The sequence below is a fragment of the Alligator sinensis genome, unplaced genomic scaffold, assembly GCF_000455745.1.
Source record: "Alligator sinensis unplaced genomic scaffold, ASM45574v1 scaffold237_1, whole genome shotgun sequence".
Classification (NCBI taxonomy): Eukaryota; Metazoa; Chordata; order Crocodylia; family Alligatoridae; genus Alligator; species Alligator sinensis.
In genome coordinates, this window is record NW_005841849.1 from 352,562 (window position 1) to 375,620 (window position 23,059).

General features: G+C 47.6%; 1 protein-coding gene across 1 annotated transcript in view; it reads right to left on the bottom strand.

The window, feature by feature from the left end:
* The window catches only part of KIF1A (kinesin family member 1A), a 119,034-nt gene continuing 95,975 nt past the window's right edge, over positions 1-23,059 (bottom strand). The window contains 11 exon segments of the mRNA XM_025209264.1: positions 1-822; positions 2,153-2,271; positions 2,780-2,972; positions 3,366-3,512; positions 3,804-3,928; positions 5,340-5,417; positions 5,901-6,113; positions 7,898-8,043; positions 8,482-8,543; positions 9,889-10,022; positions 12,413-12,527. Of these exon segments, the coding sequence (XP_025065049.1) occupies positions 780-822; positions 2,153-2,271; positions 2,780-2,972; positions 3,366-3,512; positions 3,804-3,928; positions 5,340-5,417; positions 5,901-6,113; positions 7,898-8,043; positions 8,482-8,543; positions 9,889-10,022; positions 12,413-12,527 (1,375 nt within the window). The 3' untranslated portion in view covers positions 1-779.

The window sequence follows — 23,059 nt, forward strand, 5'->3', positions numbered from 1 at the left end:
GCAATAGTTCTGGAGTTACGAAGAGTGCAGATGTCAGCACTCACAACAGGTGGGACCAGTTGAATTCAGCCAGACCTCCCAGTGAAAAGGTCCATGAAAGAAGACAAAGATGGCATCACAAAATGGCCAGACAAGGCCCTCTTTGGTGGCCCATCTTCCAAGGCCTTCCCTTTCCTGGGGGAGGCTTTGTATGTGTGTGAGTTTGAGGAACAATACAGAATTAACTCAATGTACAGCTTTCAGTGAAGTAAATAGAAATAAATACTTTATAAATATAATCTCAAACTACTGTAACTTAGTTTATCATGTCACTGCTTCTCTTTTTTTCTTTTTAAACTTCAATAAATTGGAAAATACCTAAACTACCACTTTCTCTTCACACAGAAGCAACTCCTCATGACTTGTAACCTCTGAGCTTTCACACACTCCTGCCTCTTTAAACTGAAGACTTGTTTTAAAATGGGAACAAAAAAAAAACCCAGCGCCCACTTCTTAGAGTTACAGGTCATATGACACCTAGGTCACCCAACAAGGAGACGGGCAGAGGATCACATGCGCACAAGAAATCATGGCCAGGCTGTACCAGGCTTTTGCAGCTACAACAGAAATGAATTTTCCCAGTGAAGGTGTAGATCAAGATGTATCCTCCGGTGGAGCAGGCAGCTAGGGCGGTAGGTGGTATGAGAGATCTGAAGTTAAGATGGGGGCTTTTAGAGAGAATCAACGATCTCAATCCTGTTGGCAGATGGATGAGGTGGAGGATGGTTTTGAGTTTTAGGTTAGATTCTCATCTGGGCTGTTCTTCTTCTGGACAGTTTGGATCTGTTTTGGAAAGGAAGAGACAAGAGGAGTCAAAGGGGTTGGGAAAGAAAAACAGAGAAAAAAAGGGAGGCAGAAACAATATGCGCCAGAGATCACATCATGGAGAATTAAAAATATGGAAAGGAGAAAGAAATCACAGGTTGGATTAACCTAAGGACAGAGCCAAGGTCCAGGTAACTCAGTATCCTGAGTCTGACACAGGCCAGCACCAGAATTCATTTCAAATCAGTTAATCATAGGGAGGGTGGGTAGATATGTTTCTTTAACCAATGACTACACCGAACTTCCATTTATTTCTCTAATCATTTTTTAATTTCACATCTGCAAAAAAACGGTTTTGCAACAGGGATTAAGGACCATATCTTCCACTGATAAAAAAACAGTATCAGCATAGTGAGTTGGGTTCACCCCACTTCAGGGTCTGTCTCTGAATTCCTGTGTTTGTTTAAGAAACAAACTTGCCAACGCATGACTGTAACCAGTTGAAATTGCAGGTAACATGAAGGTCTCATTTCTTTACAACCCCATGGTATCATCAGAGAAGTACTGCTATGCGCTGCTTGGTGGCCCAAGTCAACCTGACTATGTACCTTAAGAACAGTGCTCTAAACATTTTGGAGAAATATCCACTTTTTCTGGGATATGGGGTTGTGAGCAGACTGAGAGCAGAATATTGCCATGTTCCTAGTTTAAGCCCCTATGTTGCAGTATCTGATGCTGCAGAGACTTGCTAAAATACAGTCTGGGGAGCAAATTGGGCAGCACTGAATTTTATAAGAAGTGGCACTGAGCACTACGGAAGAACACATCAACACCCAGTTCAAAGCAAAATGGAAAGGACCAAGCATATGGTACTGCCCATGGCAGAGAGATGGTAATTTGAGAACCCTTGTCCCAGTGACTGAGCTGATGTGGCAGGAGACGGCAGAATCTCTAGCAACTTCCTTGTGCTGAACACACAGTTGTCAGACATCAGGCTCAGGTCTGGCCTCAGCTGCACCTTCAGGGGCACATGACAGTGTATAGTGAAGGACAGGTAGTTAGCTGTGTTAGTGTGCAGTCAGTCAGGAGGCAGGGTAAAGATGCACCTTTATAGACTAAATAAGAAATATAGAGAGAGTGCAAGCTTTCATGAACCCAGGTTCACTTGATCAGATCCTGTGAAAGCTCATGCAGAAAGCATGAGGAGACAGAAGTTAGAATATAAAAGGCAAGGGAGAGCAGTGGGGGTGGGGGGGTGGAGCCAGAGAAGCCAAGCCAAGTTCCTGCAACAGCAGTCTGCCCAGCCCTGGGGCTGCCTGTGGACAGAATGAGGGAGTGCCTCAGTTACCTGATGGATCCAGCCAGGAGGGGGTTGAATGCATACAGCCAGTCGTGCATGTCCTTGTCGCTGCTCGCCTGCAGCAAGATTCCACGATGCTCTGTGCACACTGCAAATGTGTTGGGGGTCTGCAACAGACAAGTGAATGAGTGAATGAGTCCCCCACTTAAGCCATGGTGTGGCAGCACCAAGCAGGCTTGGAGCAAGCAGGGATCTCAGCCAGGATGCAGATGCAACTAGAACATGTGACATCACCATGGGCTGCATCTCCTCTAGAGAAATCTTGTGGACATGGTAAAGAAATGATTCCATCCCTGTGGCATGCTGGGTGCCAATGAGGGAACAAGAGGCAACTCATCTAGTGGCACTGGATCTCTTTAGTATCGGGGCAGTGGGAAGCATTAGTATGCCTGTACTCCTAGTTTCCCTCGCTCTTCATCTGCTTCTCCTTTGGGAACCTTACCCTTTCCCCTCCTAGCTCCAGGATCACTACTTGGCCTGGCCCAAAGCAGTTGCTGTAGTCCTTCCCTGTTGGTGTGGTCTCAGACATGGGCTGCCACTTTGGCAATCCTCCAGTCCATCAGACTTGGGCTGAGTTTGTCCTGCCCTACCCATGGCCCAGGCTTCAGCATTTACCTTCAGCATGGCCTGTTGGTCCTCACTGTATTCCACCTGAGCTGACGAGAGGTTGAGGATGGCCCTCTCTACAGAGTCCTTGTCTGTGTTGTAGATGTAGACATAGGGACGCCTCACCACCACATAGCGCTTCACCCAGCCATTGGTGTGAGGCTCCAGGAAGTGCAGGTAGCCCTTCTTAGAGACAATGGGGCTGCAGAGGGGAAGAGAGGTCAGTGTTGTATTTAGTGGCTGGGAAAAGCTGCCTAGCAAAAGTGTTAGTGCACCAACATGTTATTGCTCATGTTGCTCTGCACATTGTGTCTCCACTCCACAGAAAGCCAGGAGTGATGCCATCTCCCATGACTCCTTGGTAGGGTGCTGGGTCCTACACCACATGTAGAACCTGCAACCCTGACATCTCCCTGCATGCACACTGGTTTGAGGAGGGACTGCCTCCATCTTTGGCCTGGCTGGCTGGAGAGTGGAACGTTTGCCTGCTCTAGAACAGAAGAGGCACACTAGCTCCAGCTGCAGGGAATTCTTGCAGCCCTGCCCAAAAGAGGGCACTGCCCTGCCCACCCTGCTCATAGTAAACTGCTCATACCTGACCCGGATCTCTTGAATATCAGGAACCAATAAACGCTGGGGTTCTTTCTCTTCTTCAGGCCCATGCATAGGAGATTTCTTTTGTTCTCTGTCTGCTGCAGGCTCTGGCTCTGGGCTTTCTGCCCTGGAACAGAGCTGGGGGGTTCTGGAAAGGAGAGAGAGGCATGGAGTTACAATGATGCCTTCAAAGTCACTTTGACTAAAGACATCTCTGTTTCTCTTCTGAAAGTTGGAAGACACAACACTTCTGGCCTTCAGTGCTTCTGCTGCCATGAGTATTAAACCTATTCTGGGGCATGGATTGCCAATCATGCCAAATTGCATAGCTGTTCAGTGTCTGGATGTAACTGTATGAGCAACATGGCTGAGCCAGTCTCTATGGTGGAGTGTCAGCCTACAGATTTAGTCCATCAGGGCCTCCCAAATTTTCTCTTACCTGAGTTCTGTGGCATTATACCGACCCTCTACCAGTGATGGGCAGGTGGAGGAGGGAGTGAGGGTGGTGACACCAAGAGCAGGCATTGAGGGGTCTCTCATCAAGGTCACTGACATTTCTGACAGCTGCAGGAAGAAGAGAACCATTGACTGGAGTCAGTCTCTATTAACTCTTATCAATGTGATCTCAGCAGCAGGACACAAGCAAGCTAAATCTACAATTCAGACTGGACATGCTGAAGACAACATAGCTACACCACCTTATACTAGGTACAAATTGGGCCTTTGCTGGATAAGGCTTGGTGTTCTGTGCTGCACAGACAGTTCCTCTTCCCTACTCATGCAGTCACAAGGTCCTTGAAGGTCACAATGAACTAAGGGGAGCAGGGTTTTCATACTCAGACCTTGCCTGCATTACAGGGCTGCTGCCACCACAGCTTTGCTAGCAGGGCTCCCTACTGGAGATGTGGCATCTGGTGGTTCTGTACCACCTCCCCCAGTGGCTGGAGCTCTGTCAGAACAAACACGCTTCCTCCAGCAGAGCTGCATCCTGACAGGGGTTTTGCTGGCACAGCTATGCTGGGCAGTAGACGTGATCTTACACACCGTCTGCTATACAAACTTTGTAGCAGCCTCAGTACACCTGTGTCACTGCAGCTGTAAGGGAAGTGGGGGCAACATACTGACATTGAGGCTGCAACCTTTTATGGCTCTTGGACAGAGTGAGGGTTAAATATACTAAGACCCATGGGTTTTCCCCCTAGTTTACCAGCTGTAGAGAGTTTTGCCTGCCTGGGAGGTGCAGTCTCCAAGGATGGGGCAGGGCATGAGATCTTCTCTGTCACCAGCAAAGATAATCCTCAAGATAAGTCACCCAGTTCCTCTCCCCAGGCCCATTCTCTCCCTCTATCTCCTTCCCTCACTTTTTTTTCCCTCTTTCCCGTCCTGAGTACTCTCAATGGAAAAGACAGGTGGCAGGGCCAGGCTCATGACTGCCTCAGCAGAAGGGCCAGAGTACAAAGTGGGAAGCTTTTTCCCAGCCATCTACAGTTTATTACTCTTGATGAAGTTTTCTTCTCCAGCTGGCCCTCTTGTGCTGAGACCCTAGACCATCAAAGCTGGCAGTCGGCTGGCAGCCATGGCAGGGCCTTTGAAGGCTGTAGGTTTAGGACAAGACCATTCTTGGCTTGGCTGAGGCCAGGAGGCTGATGCTCCTCATGCCTCCCTTTCCGTGCTCTGTTGAGCAGTGATGGTGCCCATGGAATGCAGAGCTATGAACCTGTCTAGTAGGTGACAGCGACTGCATTGCAATGGAGTCTGCTGCAAGCGGGGAGAGACATCACTGCAAGTGGAGGAAAATATGCCTCTCAGGCCTTATCTGCAGTCACTGTAAATCTCCTGCCAATATACTTCATGCAGCCCTAGCCGAGAATATGTTTCACAGCTGGTCTCCCCATTGCTGTGGAGACACTCCTTTATATTGCTACTGTACCACTGTTGGAGACAGGGCATGGTAAGGCACTAGGGCTGGCCATACCTTGCTCTCGCTGGCGCTGATGCAAACATGGCTGTGACTGTACTCTCTGTTGAATGTGTGGGTAAGGAGACGCAGGCACTGGAGGGAAAACAAAGGGCAGTGTGTGGTTAGCAAACAAGGCCGTTTTCTATGTATAAAGACTCACCTTCCTGTTCCTCCATGGACTCTTTTCAACCCCGCTCTGACTTTCTGGCAGTTTGTGGCTCTGTCTCAGCTTCAGGGGCTAAAAATCTCAAAGGGGATGTTCTAGTTGAGGGGAGTGGCAGAGAGCACAAATCCATCTCCTCCATTTCCCTGCTTGACTCAGAGCTTCCATAGTTTCTTCTTCCCACATCTGGGTCCACCTGCCTCCCAGTTCCTCCCTTCCACCGACCACATTAATTGCTGCCTCTGCCTCCCCTCTGTTGAAACTGTCCTCTATGCCACTGTCACCCACCACCATGACTACAGCAATTCTCTCCCTTGTGCTCCTTTGCTGAGAAGCTGCTACCTACCTGTTACAACAGGAAGGGGAGCCTGTTTGGAGCCCTTGAGTTAAGCAGATTTGCTGTAATGTAATACCTTGACTGCCAGCTCCTTCTGCCTGTCACTGGGGGTCTCTGGGGGAGACGTCCTGCCCTCTGGGGGGCCATCTGCTGAAAGCGGGGAGGAGACACAGGATGTGCTGCGGGAGTCAGAGTCCTCACTGGAGCAGGGGGACAGGGCATCCAGGCCTGACCGCTGGGTCGTCTCCAGCTTCTCACGCAGAAGCAGGTAATGCCTTGTCTTCTCGACCTGAGCAAAGACATTCCAGCTCATGTCTGGGAGATGACCTCTCTGGCACCTCTCTCTCTTCCCTTTTGCCACCTTATTCACACACATAGCCCCAAGCAGCTTGGAGCAAACAAATGTCACAGGTCCTACAGTGCTTTAGAGTAATGTGATGCCTTGGCTGCGTCTTAGTGGGTGAGCAGGCATCAGAGACCCCAGTACCACCCACCCTGCTTCAACTTCTTAGGTCCAAGCTGCAACTCTTCAGCATTCCCAGTGCTGGGAGAGCCAGGGAAATGGGACTAAACATCTAAGAGCTGCACTGTGTTGTATTTGCTGCCTCTCTGCTAGTGTATTATATAAAGTGAAGGACCAGACACCTGTAAAAGAAGCATCTTCTGCATAGAATCATAGAAAATTAGGGTTGGGAGGGACATCAGGAAGTTATCTAGTCCAAACCCCTGCTCAAAGCAGGAGCAGCCCCAACTAGATCATTCCAACCAGGGCTTTGCCTTTCCAGGTCTTAAAAACCTCCAAGGATGGAGATTCCACAACCTCTCTGGGTAACCTGTTCCAGTGCTTTACTACCCTCCTAGTGAGAAAAGTCCTCCTAGTATCTAACTTAAACTTCCCTTGCCGCAACTTGAGATTGTTGTTCCTTGTTCTCTCATGTGTCACCACTGAGAACAGTCTAGCTCCATCCTCTTTTGAACTCCCCTTCACGTAGTTAAAGGCTGCTATTAAATCCCACCTCAGTCTTTTCTTCTCTAGACTAAGGAAGCCCACCCCCCTCAGCCTCACCTCATAAGTCATGTGCCCCAGCCCCCAAACTACTTTTGTTTCCCTTTGACAGACTCTCTCCAATTTGTCCACATCCTTTCTGTGGTGGGAGGCCAAAAACTGGACACGGTACTTCAGATGTGGCCTCACCAGTGCTGAATAGAGGGGAATAATCACTTCCTTGGATCTGCTGGTAACATACCTAACAACGCAGCCCAGTATGCTGTTAGCCTGCTTTGCAACAAGGGCACACTGTTGGTTCATATTCAGCTTATTGTCCACTGTAAACTCCAGGTTCTTTTTTACAGAGTGCTGCCCACCCTGTCAGCCCCCACCCAGTGCATGGAACTGCTCTGTCCTAGGTGCAGGACTTTGCACTTGTCCTTGTTGAACCTCATGAAATTTCTTTCAGCCCAATCCTCCAATTTGTGTAGGTCACTCTGAATCCTAGCTCTACCCTCCAGTGTATCTACTGCTCCCCCCAGCTCGGTGTCATGTGCAAACTTGCTGAGGGTGTGCTGTATGCCATCTTCCAGATTGTTGATGAAGACATTGAACAAAACCAGCCCCAGGGCCAACCCCTGGGGCATACCACTTGATACCAGCTGCCAACTAGACATCGAGTCAATGATTACTACCCTCCGAGCCCAATGCGCCAGCCAGTTTTCAATCCATCTTACAGTCCATTCATCCGGCCCATACTTCCTTAGCTTGCCTGTGAGAATGTTGTGGGAGACTATACCAAAAGCCTTGCTAAAATTAAGGTATACCACATCCACTGCTTTCCCCACATCCACAGAACCAGTTGTCTCATCATAGAAGGCAATCAGGTTGGTCAGCCATGACTTGCCCCTGGTGAATCCATGCTGACTGTTCCTAAACAGTCTTTTTTCTCTGCCATTCATGTTAGTTTCCATGGGGAGAGCAAGTTGCACAGTGAACAGGGTCTGGCTTTGTACTTGTCCTTTAGGAATCCAGGCCCATTGGTGGCATGAAGCTCCTGGCAGGGGGTTTCTATGTAGTCTTACCTCTTGCAGGAGGCTGAGCTTCTCCAGCTCCCACTGATGATCCAGGATAAGGCTGTCGCTCCGGGGTCTCCACCCAGCTAGGTTCTCCTCACCTCGCACGTATGCCACCGAGGTGTCCAGCACACGCCTGCGTCGCCTCTGCATGCCTGCAGGGGAGATGCACACAGCTGTAGGGACCATTACTCTTGCCTTTAGACTCGATACTGGTTGGTTAGGTAGGGAATGACCAAAGTTGATACACGCCTAATTACAGATGTGTTTGCTCTGCCTGTGCTCCAGGGGGACTGCAGCGGGGGCGGGGAGGACAGATTTCTGGGAGAGAGACTGTGCCTAAGCTAGGTGCAACTCTTATCTGTGCTGCCCGGCTGAGCGCATAAAGCCATGTAGCTGGAGGTGCTAAACTTAAAAGTGGATCTTTGGTCCATTGACAGTGATCCCCTGAGGCCAGTGGTGTTACACTAGGGATGAACTTGCCTCCAAAGTTTAACTCAGGTTTTCAGCACCCCTTTTAGATGTAACTCCTGTGATGGGACTCTGGGAAATAACCCCTGGAGTAACCCAAAAGGTAAAGAGGGGTTTCCCACCTGGACTGCCAGCATCAGCCACACGACAAAGGCTGAGTTCATACACTCCAGTCACACGGTTACTGCAACGAAAGGAAGACAAGAATTCATTTGCACACTGGGAAGAGGGTTTTCGTCTCTCAGGCTCTCTTGTGGGGGAGGGAGTGGCCAGCCACTCTAGCTCAAAAGGTGATGGGTGCCTTCAACACTCTCCTGGGCTCTTTTCTTCTCTCCAGTGGCACTCAGAACCCTTCAGGGAGCACTAAACCTCATTCTCTGTCCTGCCCTCAGTCCAAGATTGTGCTAACCATTCTTCTTCCTGAGGAGGCTGGACACTGCCCACCACAGAGCCCATCAGCACTACCTGCAAGCTGTCTGCATAGGTCGGGATGGCTTGTGCGTGTACCGCACTGGATAGAATTTCTTCCTGCCAAGCCCAGGAACAGAAAACCCAGCACTGCACCACCACTGGATATGCCAACCAGCCAACCCTCTTCTGCAGGAACACCCAGGACCCAGATTCTGCTACTGTTACAAGAGGGGAATGTACTGATTTCTCCTCCCTCTTCTTTAAAGACAAGGGAGGAAGAAGAGGAGAGAAAGATAAATCACAGCCCATTCCACACCCTTTAGGCAAGCACTAGTTCTCAGGTGCTCTCTGGCAAAGAGTACACATCAGGCAGCTAACTCTGAGCAAGCAGCACTTTATACAAACACAGTGCCCATCCCTTGCTCAGGCAATATCGGCATAGCTTCATGTCACATCAGCAAGAGCCTACAGGTGAGAAATAAGTACACCATAAGAAATAAGTACAAATCAGCAAATGCAATAAAAGAGGCCACTGTGACCTCTTCATACCTGCCCAGGACTTTCCTGCTGCAGCTTATCCAAAATGTACCATCAGAATGGTTTGTCTGAGTAACTTTTTCCCCACAAAAAATATTTTTTCGGAAAAAATAATTCAAGTTTTGTCACAACTGTCCAGTTATATATACATGTACTACGGTGTTCTTATGCAGTATTCATGTTAACCTTTTTCATTTTCATGGACACCTGAAAAATTAGACCATAATTTAAAAATAATGATTACTAATTACATTTTTGCAGGGGAAGGGGTTTGAGAAACACTTCCTGGACGGCTCTGCTTATTATGCCTTTGCATTATTCACACAAGGCTGCTAGGGAAATCAATGACATAAATACATAAGGATTGGAAGCTTGCAGTGCATGGAATCAAGCCATCGGCCAGATTCTCAAAGGTACTTAGGGTTCAGTTTTCAAAAGCACCTAAGATACCTTTGAAAAGCTGCCCTCATCTGCTGCAGAAAGGACTGGAATGAAACAATTGGGGTACTGTTACTGTTAATAACCATTGACAAGTATTATTAAAAGTGCCTTCCTTTGGAAAGGAAGGGAGATTCTCTAACCTCTCTGAGGCACGCAAGCTCCCACTGCCAAATAGGTTACGGATGGAACGTGAAGCTGGAAGTTTGGCATCTCTGGAGTAAAAGACCATGCAGAAATCTTTAGTGATCACGGCTGGCTGGGTGCAGTTCTCCATCTGCAACAAGGTGGGGAGAAAGAAGGGAGAGTTACAGGGATGGCTCCTACTAGCAATAAAGCAGGAACTCCTCATCATCAGCAATGAGGGGTGGACCAGTCTGTGAACTAAAGATATCTTCATGCCTGCGCAATCTATCTACTGAGATGAGCTCTACAGATGCAGAGAGCAGACACAGTGGGGCTTTGTCACAAATTGTGGCCTAAAGTGTGTTCCTTCCTAAAGCGTGGACTAATACAAGCAGGGGAAAAAATGGTAAGATGGTTTCTTCTCTGCTTAACTGGAACTCAGTAAGGGCCAAACTGCCTGAGCCAGAATGAATATTCAAAAGATGTTTGTCTCTGCTGCTCATCTTTCTCTTCCTCTGATCCTGGGCTTTTGCAAGAAGATTTCTGCACTGCTCTCCTCTGAAATCTCCCTTAGGGAAGGGACAGCCTTAGAGAAAATTGGTACCACTGTGAGGAAAGACAGCAGTAGAGCAGTGGCCAGCAACCCTTCCAAGCCATGGGACTCAATGACCAGATTCCAGTCTTGATGCCTGGCTCGATGCCTACCTGACTGGGGTCAATTGAGCCCAGTTTTCCTCCTGCCCAGGTAGGGGATCGGACTTGAAGATCTACAAGGTCCCTTCTGACCCTACTTCTATGATTCAATCTGACATAGGCTGGGTGGCTTCCATGGTATGTCAGCAGACTGGGACTTTCCCTGTGCCTGTGCTGGGGCCAGGCAGCTGGGAGTTGCGCCTGCACTACCACCACTTCTCACAGCCCCCTACACCCCGGCTGGGGCAAAGGTGTAACTTGTGAGCGGCTGTGTTGGGGCCACATCCATGCTGCTGCTGCCACTTCTGTGCTGCAGCTGGGAGGAAGGAGGAAAGGTAAAGGGGGGAAGTACAGCTCCTTACTCCTTAGTCACTGGGCTCTGCAGGCCAGATCTGGCCCATGGGCTGTATGTTGCTGACCCCTGGTTTAAACTAAAACTTGGAGACAAACTCGATCACGAAGTGACTTTTTCTCAAATGTGCATTAGCCTTTCAGGAAGATGTTCAGTGCATATTAAGCAACCCCCTTCTTTACCACATGCCCATTACAACCAGCCCTTTCTTTCCTGTTGTATGCAATAACTTCAAAAACAAAATATCTTCCTTCTGTTACTGACAACAGCTTCTGTGGCTGTTACTCTGGATGTTGCCTGGATCTAAACTTCCTGTCAGCTCTGAAGCCCCAGTAAAGTGAAATGAAATACAAGGTCAGGTTTCCTGAGTGGGGGAAGAAGGTGGGGGTGCGGGAGTCATGGATGGGGTTGTATTTTAAAGCTGAGCCTAATCTACAAGGTGCCAAGCCTCCTTGATTCCCATAGATTTTTTCAGGAGGATCCACACAGGTCCAATACTACTGTCCTACCCCATTCTTTGCAACTCCATCTGGTGGAAAATCAGCTGTGAGTGGTGACATCCACTCAGGGAGTAGCTGGCCATCTGGAGAGGACATGATAGCTCAAATTGGTGCCAGCAGCTCCCAGGATGCAACCAAGTATCACCTTGCAGTGCAGTTGGAGGAATGGGGAATGTATAGATGTGCTACCATAGGAGCGAGGCATGAGCCGGAAAGTGACTCAGATGCCTGCTTCCAGCATGGGTTCTCAGTCACAGGCCGGTGTGCTGGCATAGCAAGGGGTGGAGCCAATCCCCCAGCCATTTCCCCTCTGCCCATCCGAAGAGGGTGGGACCTTCCAGAGTCGTCTTATGCACAGGGCCTGGCAACGCAGCCCTATATCCAGAGACTGCCATGCACATGTGTATAACCAGGCTCAAAATCCAGCCTGTGGGTCTGAGAGTACGAATCCATGACACAATTACTGCAGAGTAATTCACCACAGATTTTACTCAGTGGTAAATTTACTCCATAGTAAAGCAGACACATAACCAGTTCACCCAAGTTGGCTGCACACAATACATGGCTGGAGGGAGCTGGTTTTTAGTGAGCACAACCCCAGAATGTTGTCCAGAGAGCAGAATTACCACATTTTTTCAAGCAATAACTCTGCCCTGCAGTAAGGTTGTGTGTTGTGTGTTTGCTCCACTATTACTATGGCGTAAAGTCCATTTACTCCAAAGGAGCAAACATGCTGCATGTCCACACTCTTGATTCTTCACTCAACTGATTTCAGTTTTCCTGTATAACTGGTCTACTGGAGCGGGAGATCAAGTCCTGAAGCTCTGGGGTGCTTGCCAGCTTAAGAAAGTTTTGTGTGTATTGCACAAGCACCTTGAGTTAGTTGGAAGAAGCAGGCTAGTTCATGCCTAGACTTTAGAGTAGAGTGGTGGAAAACGTCTATATTGCATGTATTTCATGGTCAAGGGAGGGTCAAGAACAGGTGAAAGGTCTTGCCTCAATATAAGCAGAAAGTGTAATGTAGATTTTCTCTCTGTAAGGGGTGACGCGATTCAGTAGGAGGGAGTTATGCATAGAGCTGTCCCACGCTGCTTCGAACTGGTAAAACGTCCTGGAAAGAAACAGCAGACACCTGGTAAAAACACACTATGGATTAGGTCAGACCTGCACAAATACATAGACATGCATGCACATGTACACACATACGCACGCACGCATACACACGTACATATACACACACACACAAAGCCATGTTTGGGACAGATGGATACAGCCATTCTGGAGTACTCAGGAACACACTAAGTCCAATAGTGGACCACTGGTGAGGACAAGAAATTGGTCCTACCCCCTATACACATCCTATTAAAAATTACTAAACTTTCAGTGAGGAAGCTTCAATTGAGAATTTACTTTGTAAACTGGAGGTAGGCTTTTCTGTGTGAACAACAAAGTAGATGTGAAACTCTTTGTGGGATGTGCACTACTAGAAATGTTACAGACATGGGAAAAGTAAAGAAGAGGAGAGAAGGAAAGAGTGATGGAGGGGGAGCTGGACAAAAGGAGGAAGCAATATTGGGCCTATGGTATCATGGGTCTGTCTAGCCAAGAGAAAGGCCCTGCATGGTTCTAGAGCACTCCAGAGCTGCATCTCAACATGCAAACATGGCCAACAAACCATCTTCCTTCCACCTGAAGGAACAGCTAGCTACTGTTTGGCAACCATGTTCAGAATGGCAACAAGCAAGGATGCTCAGGTCATGATCAGTGTCTCCCTGACACCATTGAGATCCCCACCCCCTACTGAGTTTTTGTTATTTTTACCTTTTAACTGACGGCCAAACCTGCCATTTCCCCACAGAGGTGGAGATGGCAGTTCAGTATCCAGAAAAGACCTTCAGTTCTTTCCTACTGTCCATCACTGGTGCACCGCTCTCGCCTTGAAGCCAAACTGGACTAAGTCTGTTTGGCTCTCAAATCAAAAGCGCCCCATGAGGAGCTGGGCCTGTCATGTTCATTTCTCCATTGGCCCCATCATGTAGCATCTATGCTAAATTAAAGAGGCTGTTTTGACCAGGGGAAATAGGGGAGTTTAACAACCAAGGCTCCAAGCCATATAAGTATCTAAGCATGGCTTGACATGCACTCCTGGCTTGAGTTCCATTGACTCCAGTGACACTTAAGTACATGCCTAATGCTAAGCAGGGGCTTAAGTGTTTTAATTTGTAGGGAAGGATTTGTGGACCAAGGTCTGGTTACATTATTACTGGACATCCTCATCCTTGTGACTGACACCGCTGATCAGCTGCCCTCTCTCCTGGGAAATTAGTCATGATGGTTGATCATCAGAAGTAAATATCTCCATGTAACAGAGCACAGGGCTGGTCTTAGAGGAAGCTTTCCTCTGCACTGATGCATGTTTTAGAAGAGAGAAGCTGGTATTGCAAATATATACATCAGAACTATCCACAGACAGAGCTATTAGCAACTGCTCTGCTCCAATCCCTGCCTAGATTACTTCCAGCACCACCTAGCACTTACTTGCCACTATCCAAGCACCTTACAAAGTTTAGTTTTATATCTCCCCATTTTACAGATGGGAAAAATGAGGCACAGAGCGGTGAAGCAACTTGTCTACAGTCACATAGCAGGAGAGGGGCAGAACTGGAGGTAGAACCTGAGAGATCCTCTCAAGTTGCCATAGAGGTACTCTGTTGTCTTTTGCAAGGCCATTTTTAAGGCTGGGATTTTAAGGCTGCAACAAATGAAGCTCAGAGACAACACAGGTCCCAGAGAGAACTCTATGACTCTGGGGCCACCGGACTATCTCCCACCAGGCTGCCAGTCTCTCTGGTAAGCCTGTCTTGGTGAACTCTAATATTTAGAATTTATCTTCTAGCCTACTGAGAACTTTGAAAGCCACATTGAGAACCCGATCAAAGATGACATCTACTCAGAACTCCCCCTTATTCCCATCTGAGCATCCTTGAGAACATGACTGAGAAACAGTCCAACACAGCCATTCCACCACCACAGCTCACTGACGCTCAGTATCAGCCCAGCCAAAAAATCTCTTTAAAAAGATCCCAGGCCTGTTCGTCAGAAGCTGTGCTTCAGTTCTGGTCCCACTCAGGGGAACAGCAAGAGGCTCTTGTTAAAGAAGATTTGACTGTGCTGGTTGATAAACCATTATCATCCCATTCTAGACACCACAGCATAATAACAACAAGATCATTGTTTTGGAACATGTCGCAAACATCAAAACTAAATGAGAGAGAGTCAAGGTCAGGATCACAGTTAGACACAAGTCACCAGAGGACAAAGGACTCTGAAGGGAAGGATATAAAATAAGGAAAGAAGGATTGTAGAGGGGGGGGAGCAAAAAGCAGAGGAACAAATTAGAGGAGAAAGAGAGAAAATCAGAAGGCAACAGACCGAGCAAGTGCACGAGGGAAAAGTGAGAGAGAAATACCTAGTGTCATTTCCGAATGAAATGCTATAAGTGGAAGGCAACCCAAGACAAACACACATACACATACACACACAAAAAATTAAAATGTCAGAAAGCATTGTCCATAGGGTGTCCAGTGACAAGCTACCTATACAGCTACCAGGGGCGTGTGGGGGTGTGAAGAGATGGCAGCCATAGTTAGTCAGGACTTTGCTGCTGGTGGGGAACCAGGAAGTAAGCAAAGATAATATCCTCATGGTACAGGGACATGATTGTAGGAAGAACAGGGTACGTGCAGTGTCACAGAACCCTTGCTGTGGAAAGAAGAGTCCCCTCCACCACTGTCCCACAGTCAGAGGTCATTTGGTCAGTGGTTTCCATGCCCTGCTTTCTTGAGGGCTCTAAGCTGAAGCAAACACCCTGTTCTGTATCCCAGAAGGACCCACTGTTTTGTGCTCACTGGGGCATGGCTGACAGCACCTTCTGCTCAGAGTGAAACTAGTTTGTGGTGCCTCTCATGGGGTTCAAGATGAGAAAGGTAAGAGCAGGGCTTTTCACTAACCACTGGTTTTCAGTGCCCTTCCCAGGAAGGCTGGCAAGAGAAATGCATCATCTCTACCACACAGGCAAATCATTTGCTTCAGGTCAATGACATGCCACCTCTGGAAGTCAAAGACCCAGGACTCTGTGTGGCAAAAACCTCAGAGCCTGCCAATAGGTACGTACCTTTTGCATGGAGGGTCGTGGGGTAAACAGTGCTGATTTTGTAACAGGCAAACCTGTGCCTGGGAGTGCTCTTACTTTTGGATGCCCCTCAGGGACCTCTTGTTTTGAAAGGCCCTCAGACCAGCCTGGGTGTTTGTTCCATCTTTGGCTTGATCATACCCAACCAGCAATCACAACCAGCTTTCACAAGGAGGACATGTGGGCCCCACACTGAGTTTTCTCTGTGCTGAACAATATGACCTGCAGAAACTGTGTGGGGTGAGGGAGGATGGCACTGCCCTCCCTCCATATCACATGAGTCCGAGGACTCCACATGTGGGACCTGGCTCTACTTGGAGTCCTCAGGACCAGCGCAGAACCACTCATACTAGCATTCATTTTTCATAAAAGCTTGAGAGTGACCTTACTGTTCACATCAGTGAGGGACTAATATGATTGATCTGAGCTAGGAACCGTGTGAACAGCTGCTATCCATCTTGATTTGGAGGCTTCTTGCTGTTACAGGCCAGAGCCTCTCACTGAGTTACTTGGGTGCTTTTGCCATTTACCAAAATCTGGTCACGGAGGATGCCAACAGACCATTGTGTCACCTGTGACCTGGTCCAGAATTTACCACCCTGATTTCCAGGCTACTGGACTAACTAGCTGCACTGGCAGAAGTCACCTTGCTCATTTATTCAGCTCCATAGCTAGGCTACAGAGGAAAGCTGAGAACAGCTAGAAGATGGAGTGAATTGTTAGTCCACCAGGAAGGGATGTGTGCTCTAGCGTTACTCATTTTTTAAAAGTGAACCTTGTGCAATGAGCTTTCCTGTAAGACACCAACTGAAAGCTGTCAAGGCTGCAACAACTAAACCATATCACATTCCTCCTTCTCCCTTCCTCCCCCACTGTCCTCCAGCTGGAAAGTCAGCCTGTTGTGACCTGCTCCAGCATTGCCCCAAAGGATAGGCTCTGAGGTGCAATGTAAGGCATAATGGAAATGTCTTCCCAAAGCATGTGATGAATTCCACAACCAGCTGCAGCAAAGGGTCTTGCAAAAGCCTGTGAATCCAAAGGAGCTGGCACCTCCGACCCCTGCCACTGAAAAAAATAGATCCTGCATTGTGAGTTTTATCCTGGCCCCTTTAGCCTCCTTGTGCTGCTCTGGTTGTACAAAAAAGGCAGTATCATGGGCTTAACCATCCAGGGGAGCACCCCAAAGGGGCACACATGCTAATATGCTGCCATTACACTCCCCACTGTCATAGTCCAGAACACAGGGAGTGTGGTCAGGGTGGAGTTGATCCAGAGAAATCAGGTGTTCCCTGACTGACACAATGACACTCTGGAGACCAGCCTTGGGGTACAAAACCACTTTTCCCCTCAGCAGTCCCAGCAGAGGCTCCTGGCCCCTGGGCAAAAGGACAGTATCACCTATACAATAAACAATGGGCCTGATTTTACAATCAGAATCATAAGAAAGTAGGAAGTCATCTCATCCAACCCCCTGCTAGGGTAGCTTGTCATATTTTATGCTTTAAAGTTGCACCTGTTTATAGAGTGGTGAATTACAGTATTGTTTAAAGTTTTCTTTTATGTTCAGTCTTATTTAATCATTGCTTAAGTTCTGTATAGCTTCACTGTTATCTGAACGTCTCATTTTGCTGGTGTCTGCAATAGAAGCTGGTCTTGCCTCTTGCAAGCAGCTTATGGCCTTGAGTTTGCTTGCATGATGTTTCTTTCCTTTTCCATCACTGTGAGAAGTTTTCTAACACAACATAGTAATAGTTTTGTTACCAGCTCAAATTAACTGAATTTGGCACTAAACGGCTGAATCAGAGGGATTAAATGATTGGATATGTTGATGACAGGTGATAAGGGAGACCAATGGACAATGCCCAAAGTAAGACACAGGAAAAAGGCCAAATTAAGAGGTGTGCTCATGATGGGTCTGTTGAACAAAGGAACATGCTGACAGGATAAAATATGGACAATATGCTGACTGCAGAGAGACCAATCTGAAAGCAAGGAGTCATCAAAGGAGTGAAGTTAAAGAAAAGCATAAAAGGAGGCAGCAAGAAAGTTCAGTGTTGTCATCATAGCTAGGGACAGACATTCAAAAAGCCTGAGGCTGAATTGATTCAATCTTTGAAGGGTAGTCTAACCTAGCTAGGCTGAACCAGTTTGCAACTGCCCAGACAGTTTGCATCTCCCTCTGGACTGAGAAAATGCAGGCACATGCCTGCAGTGGCTCAGGCTAGACAGCTGGGGGCACTACATCAGCCCTCCCTACCCTTCAACAGTGTTGAGCTGGGGTGGCCAGGCCCCAGCTGGATGCTCTGATTAGAAAGGGGTCCCCTCCACCCCTCACTGTTCCTGATCAGTGAGGAAGCCAGCAGGGAGTTGATAACACAGTGTTTAGCACCCCCATCAAGAAAACAAAAGCCTCTCTCATTAGTTCAAGCTCTACTTAAACAACTTTTTCTAAGGAAAGAATGGAGGGACATTACCTGCTGACCTGTTAATTAGCTTCAAAAAGCCCTAAGTAGACACTGTCCTGTCTACCTTACATAGACACCACTCAGCATTACCTAGCATACCACATGCTGGTTATGGTCTGTGTGGGGAGGCGAGTGGGACGGGGTGGGGGGGTGGGCAGGGGGAAGCCAGGCAGACCCTGCTGTGTTTGCAAGTCTCCACTGGAGCTCTGGCCAGGGAGCAGACGGACAGGGCCAGCCCTGCTCTGGAGCACACAGCCCAGCCCAGCCCAGAGCTGCAAAGCATCTGGGATGCTGGGGGACTCTGGTTTAAGTTAAACCAGGAAGGGGTCTGGGACAGACATTGCATAAACTGGTTTGACCCAAATCAGTTAAGTCTGATACTACATTCAACCAGACTTATCTCAAACCAGTTTCAGGCCATTTTCAAAATGGTTTATATGCAATGAACATCTGTTCTGTTACAGGGTTAAACCAGTTTCTGATCACTTAAACCGGTTTATGTGTAATGTCTGTCCCTATAAATCCAAACTTCAAGGACTGCCCTAGCCAAAGACATAACTTTGCTTCAGGAAATGAGTGGCTGTCTTTTCTGCTGACCAAAGTAACATCTGGGATTGGGTGAAATTATTGTACTGAATGTTTTTTGGCTCTCTGCTACTTTAAGAGGAGAAGTAGCCTAGCCAGGGAGTACTGCAGGGCAGGCAGGGCAGCTGCGGGTTGCCGGGGACAGGCTACTGAGCAAGTAGTAGGCACCTGCAGGCAGTCAGCTGACCAGAGGTAGGTAGGGCCCTGGGTGCATATAAACCTGAGGCTTGAGCTGGCAAGGCTCGCTGCAGGGTTAGGAGCTCCTGCCCAGGAAAAGCACCTAGTGACACTGGTCAGACCGCTTTGCTGCTCGCAGCGAGACTTAGGCACAAGGAGCTCACAAGAAGCCAGGCGGGGAGGTTTGCTGGCCCCAGAATGAAAGAAGTTTTGCCCTCATAAAGGGGCAGAGGGCTGCTTCCATTGTTTTGTTTGTTATAGCCCAGGGGCTTATGTTATGTTACTGGTTCAATTGGTAGACTGGGATGAGGCTACAAGGGGAGGTGGAGGCCTCATTAGTGCCCAGAGGGCACTTGTCTGCCTTGAGCCCTGCCAGGAGCAGGCTCAGGGTTTGAGTTGTTATTGAGCCCAGAGCAATGCCAGAGACGGTGCAGCCACAGAGGGGCCAGGAGCCCAACATACAGGGGCCAGGGGCCCAGTTGTACTAGAAGGGAGAAGCAAAGTTAGTACCTCAAAGCCAGGTCCAATTCAGTGGGCCTAGGCTAGAAGGCCTAGCTAGATAAAAGGGGCAAAGGCCGAGGAGGCTGAAGCCCCAACAGAAGAACAATATACCTTGTAAACCCCCTCCCCCCCATGATGCATGGGGTGTGGTAAAGGGGAGGATTTGCAGCCACTCAATTAGCCCTTAAGACTTTGTGTGCCAAGCCAGGCACAAGTGACTGTAGCCACCTAGCCAAAGGCCGAGACTATAAAGGCCCAGCCAGGGGCCTAGGACCAGTGGGACTGAGGCCTAGCAAAGGTCTGTGGGCAGCCTCCCTATTTATTTATATAACATCAAGGTGTGGCAGGAAAGACAGGAGGACGCTTTAGGGGCATAGCAGGGCATGGTCACGGAGCCACCAAAAGGTGTCACAGCCACTCCTGAGACCCTGACATGTTACACTGAATATAGAAACTGCTAAGATAATACTTGTTGTTGTACTAATAAAGTTAGACTTTGATTTTAGGACACTGAGTTGTCTGTGTTCGCATTTCACTTTCCATTTAAGGTTTAATTGTGCTTTAATGATCCCCTAGCACTATCTGGGAGACAGCGATTTTAACACCGCTGCTCAAGGTGGGATTGTCCCTGATAAAACCACTCCAAGCAAGTGGTTGTCCAACCTGCTTTGAAAAACTTCCAAGGATGCGGAATCTACAACTTCTCTGGGTAGCCTGTTCCAATGCTTAACCAACCTCACAGTGAGAAAACTCTTTCTAGTCTCCAATCTAAATTTCCGTTGTTGCAATTTAAGACCATTTTTCCTTGTCCTGTCCCCTATAGCCACAGAAACGTGTCTATTACCATCCCTTTCAAAACCACTCTTATGGTATTTGAACTTTGTTATTGTAGTCCCAATCTGTCTTCTTCTCTCTAGACTAAGTAATCCCAATTTTTCCAATCTTTCCTTGTAAGTCATGTTTCCCAAACCTCTAATGATTTCTCTTGTTCTCTATGAACTCCTTCTAATTTGTCCACACCTTCCTTTAAGTGCAGTGCCCAGAACTGGACATAGGACTCCAGGAGAGACCTTGAATGTTGATTCAAACAGTGTAAATCAAGAGTGGTAAAATCACCACTGAGAAGCAGACTCAAGCCCAAGATCTTTAGAACTCCTAGGATTGCAAACGCACAATGCTACATGTAAGCCTTGTATAAACGGATGGAGTTTGTGTGGCAAATAATGCAAGCTACACAGCAATTGTCCTTAGAGACGAATGCTTACTAATTTACAAGGCAGAAATAACTGTATGCTGTATTTCATAAGCAATGTCAAGGTTTACAAATTCTGTGTAAATAAAGCAAATTTACATAATATAAGGATTGTCAGAGTAGAATTAAAAAAACCCCTCAGATCTAAACCCAGGTAGAATAAACATTCTCCACTCAAAAGTATTGTTGCTGAGTTCTTCCCAATTCAGAGTCTGATTCTGCAAACCCTGGACACATTAAAACAATGGGACTACTTGGTGAGAAGTATTAGTCAGTGTGAGGAAAGGCTGCAAAACTGGTACCTGGATGTCAATTTTATTTTGACATTTCAGCTGAGATTTTTCAAAGATGCCTACAGAAAACTTAGGTACTTCAGCTCCCACTGAATTTCAAAGTATTGCACTGATGCCATTGATGGTCAGTGAGGCTTGAACATCAGGCAACCTTTGATGTCAGAATTCTAAATCTTTTACCTCTTTCTTCTGACATGAATCTACAGTCTGTGGTGTAGAATCCTGATTAATCTATGCTCAGAGAAGCCAAGGGAAAGAAAGCTAAAGGAAGGAAATACAACTCACTGCATATTGTCAAGTTGAAGTGTAGCACAACATGTCACTACTCTGTTCTAAGCAACATAATGTAAATATGAGAAAATATTTGTTATTATTATTGAATAAGTCAAATCTCTAGATGGGACTGCTCGGGACATGCATATTTCTTGGGACGTAAAAGGATTAGTTACTGCTTCCTCTAATGGCTTTCATGGTCCACTTCCTTACATTGCTCTAGTTGGAACTGGCTACTTGCAAGAGTAAGGATCAGACCATAAGACTATACAGATTCAGAAAGACAAATATCAAGAGGGCTGCTTCAGTATTGCTTATCACAAATCAAGTGTAGGTTGGAGGGGAAAATTCCCCAAGTTTTTTGTCCCTCACTATTTTTCCTTCTGCCTCTGATAGCCAAAGAGTTAATTAGCTTCAGGCCAATGTCCACTGAAATCAGGAGAAAGACCCCCCCTCCCTGACCTCAGGCTATTAGTGTTCAAATTCACTGATAAACAACATTGTTGATATGATTAAGGCTGATTAGAAAGATCTTGCACCCTCTTCCAGGGTACCCTTTGCAGCTAATCACTGAAAACTAGTATAGAGTTACAGTGCACATCACCCTGACCCTCACAACCTTTACTCTGCCCTCTGTCAGTGAAGAATTGACCTCCCTTGACAGACACTGCAGTGCTACATCCTTTCAGATGACAGAGAGCCCTATGGGGACACAGAACACAAATACAGCAAGGAAAAACTGCCAGAGTTGTCAGGCATTATTTCCCCTTGACTGAAGGATTCTCTCTGAAGCATCACCTACCTTTACTTCTACCCAGTAAGGCCCCACTGCTGTCTGCTACCAGATTACTGCAAATCTCTATGGCAAGAGTGGACCACGGTGCTCCCCTGCTTGCACAACCTGCATTATGAAGTGCATGATCTCTGACAGCAGATTGAAATTCTAAAGCTCTGAGTTTGGTTTATAGAACACATTCTGTTTCTATCTGCGGTGTTTAGCCCACATTATCTCAGAGCAAGACTGCCATGGAGCATGGGAAACAAAAAGCTGCTTTTTAGTAAGACTGAACCCTATTAGCAATGTGCAGGACTTCCCCCTAACCCCTGCCCATTCCACAATGCACACAAGGACACCTTTAACACTAAGCAGATGTGTTGCTCAATGACGACCTGCAGATATTCCCTTAGATCAGTGAGGGCCAAACTTCATAGATTTCATAGACATTAGGGCTGGAAGGGACCTCGGAAGATCGTCGAGTCCAGCCCCCTTCCCAAAGGGCAGGAAGTCAGCTGGGGTCATAGGATCCCAGCAAGATGAGCATCCAGTTTCGTCTTGAAGGTGTTCAACGAAGGCACTTGAACCACTTCCAGTGGCAGGCTGTTCCAGACCTTGGGGGCTCGGACAGTAAAGAAATTCTTCCTTATGTCCAGCCTGAAACGACCTTGTAGTAGTTTGTGACCGTTCGACCTCGTCATCCCTTGGGGCGCTCTGGTGAACAAACGTTCCCCCAGATACTGGTGGTCACCCCTGATAAACTTGTAGGTGGCCATCAGATCACCCCTGAGCCTGCGCTTTTCCAGGCTAAAGAGCCCCAGGGCTCTCAGCCTGTCATCGTAGGGTCTGCTTCCCTGACCTCTGATCATGCGCGTGGCTCTTCTCTGGACTCTCTCAAGCTTCTCCACATCCTTTTTGAATTGTGGAGCCCAAAACTGGACGCAGTACTCCAGCTGCGGACTCACTAAGGCCGAGTACAAGGGGAGAATGACGTCCCGGGATTTGCTTGAGAAGCATCTATGGATGCAAGCCAGCGTTTTGGTCGCTTTACTAGCCACCGCATCGCATTGCAGGCTCATGTTCATCTTGTGGTCAATGATGACCCCCAAGTCTCTTTCTTCCATAGTGCT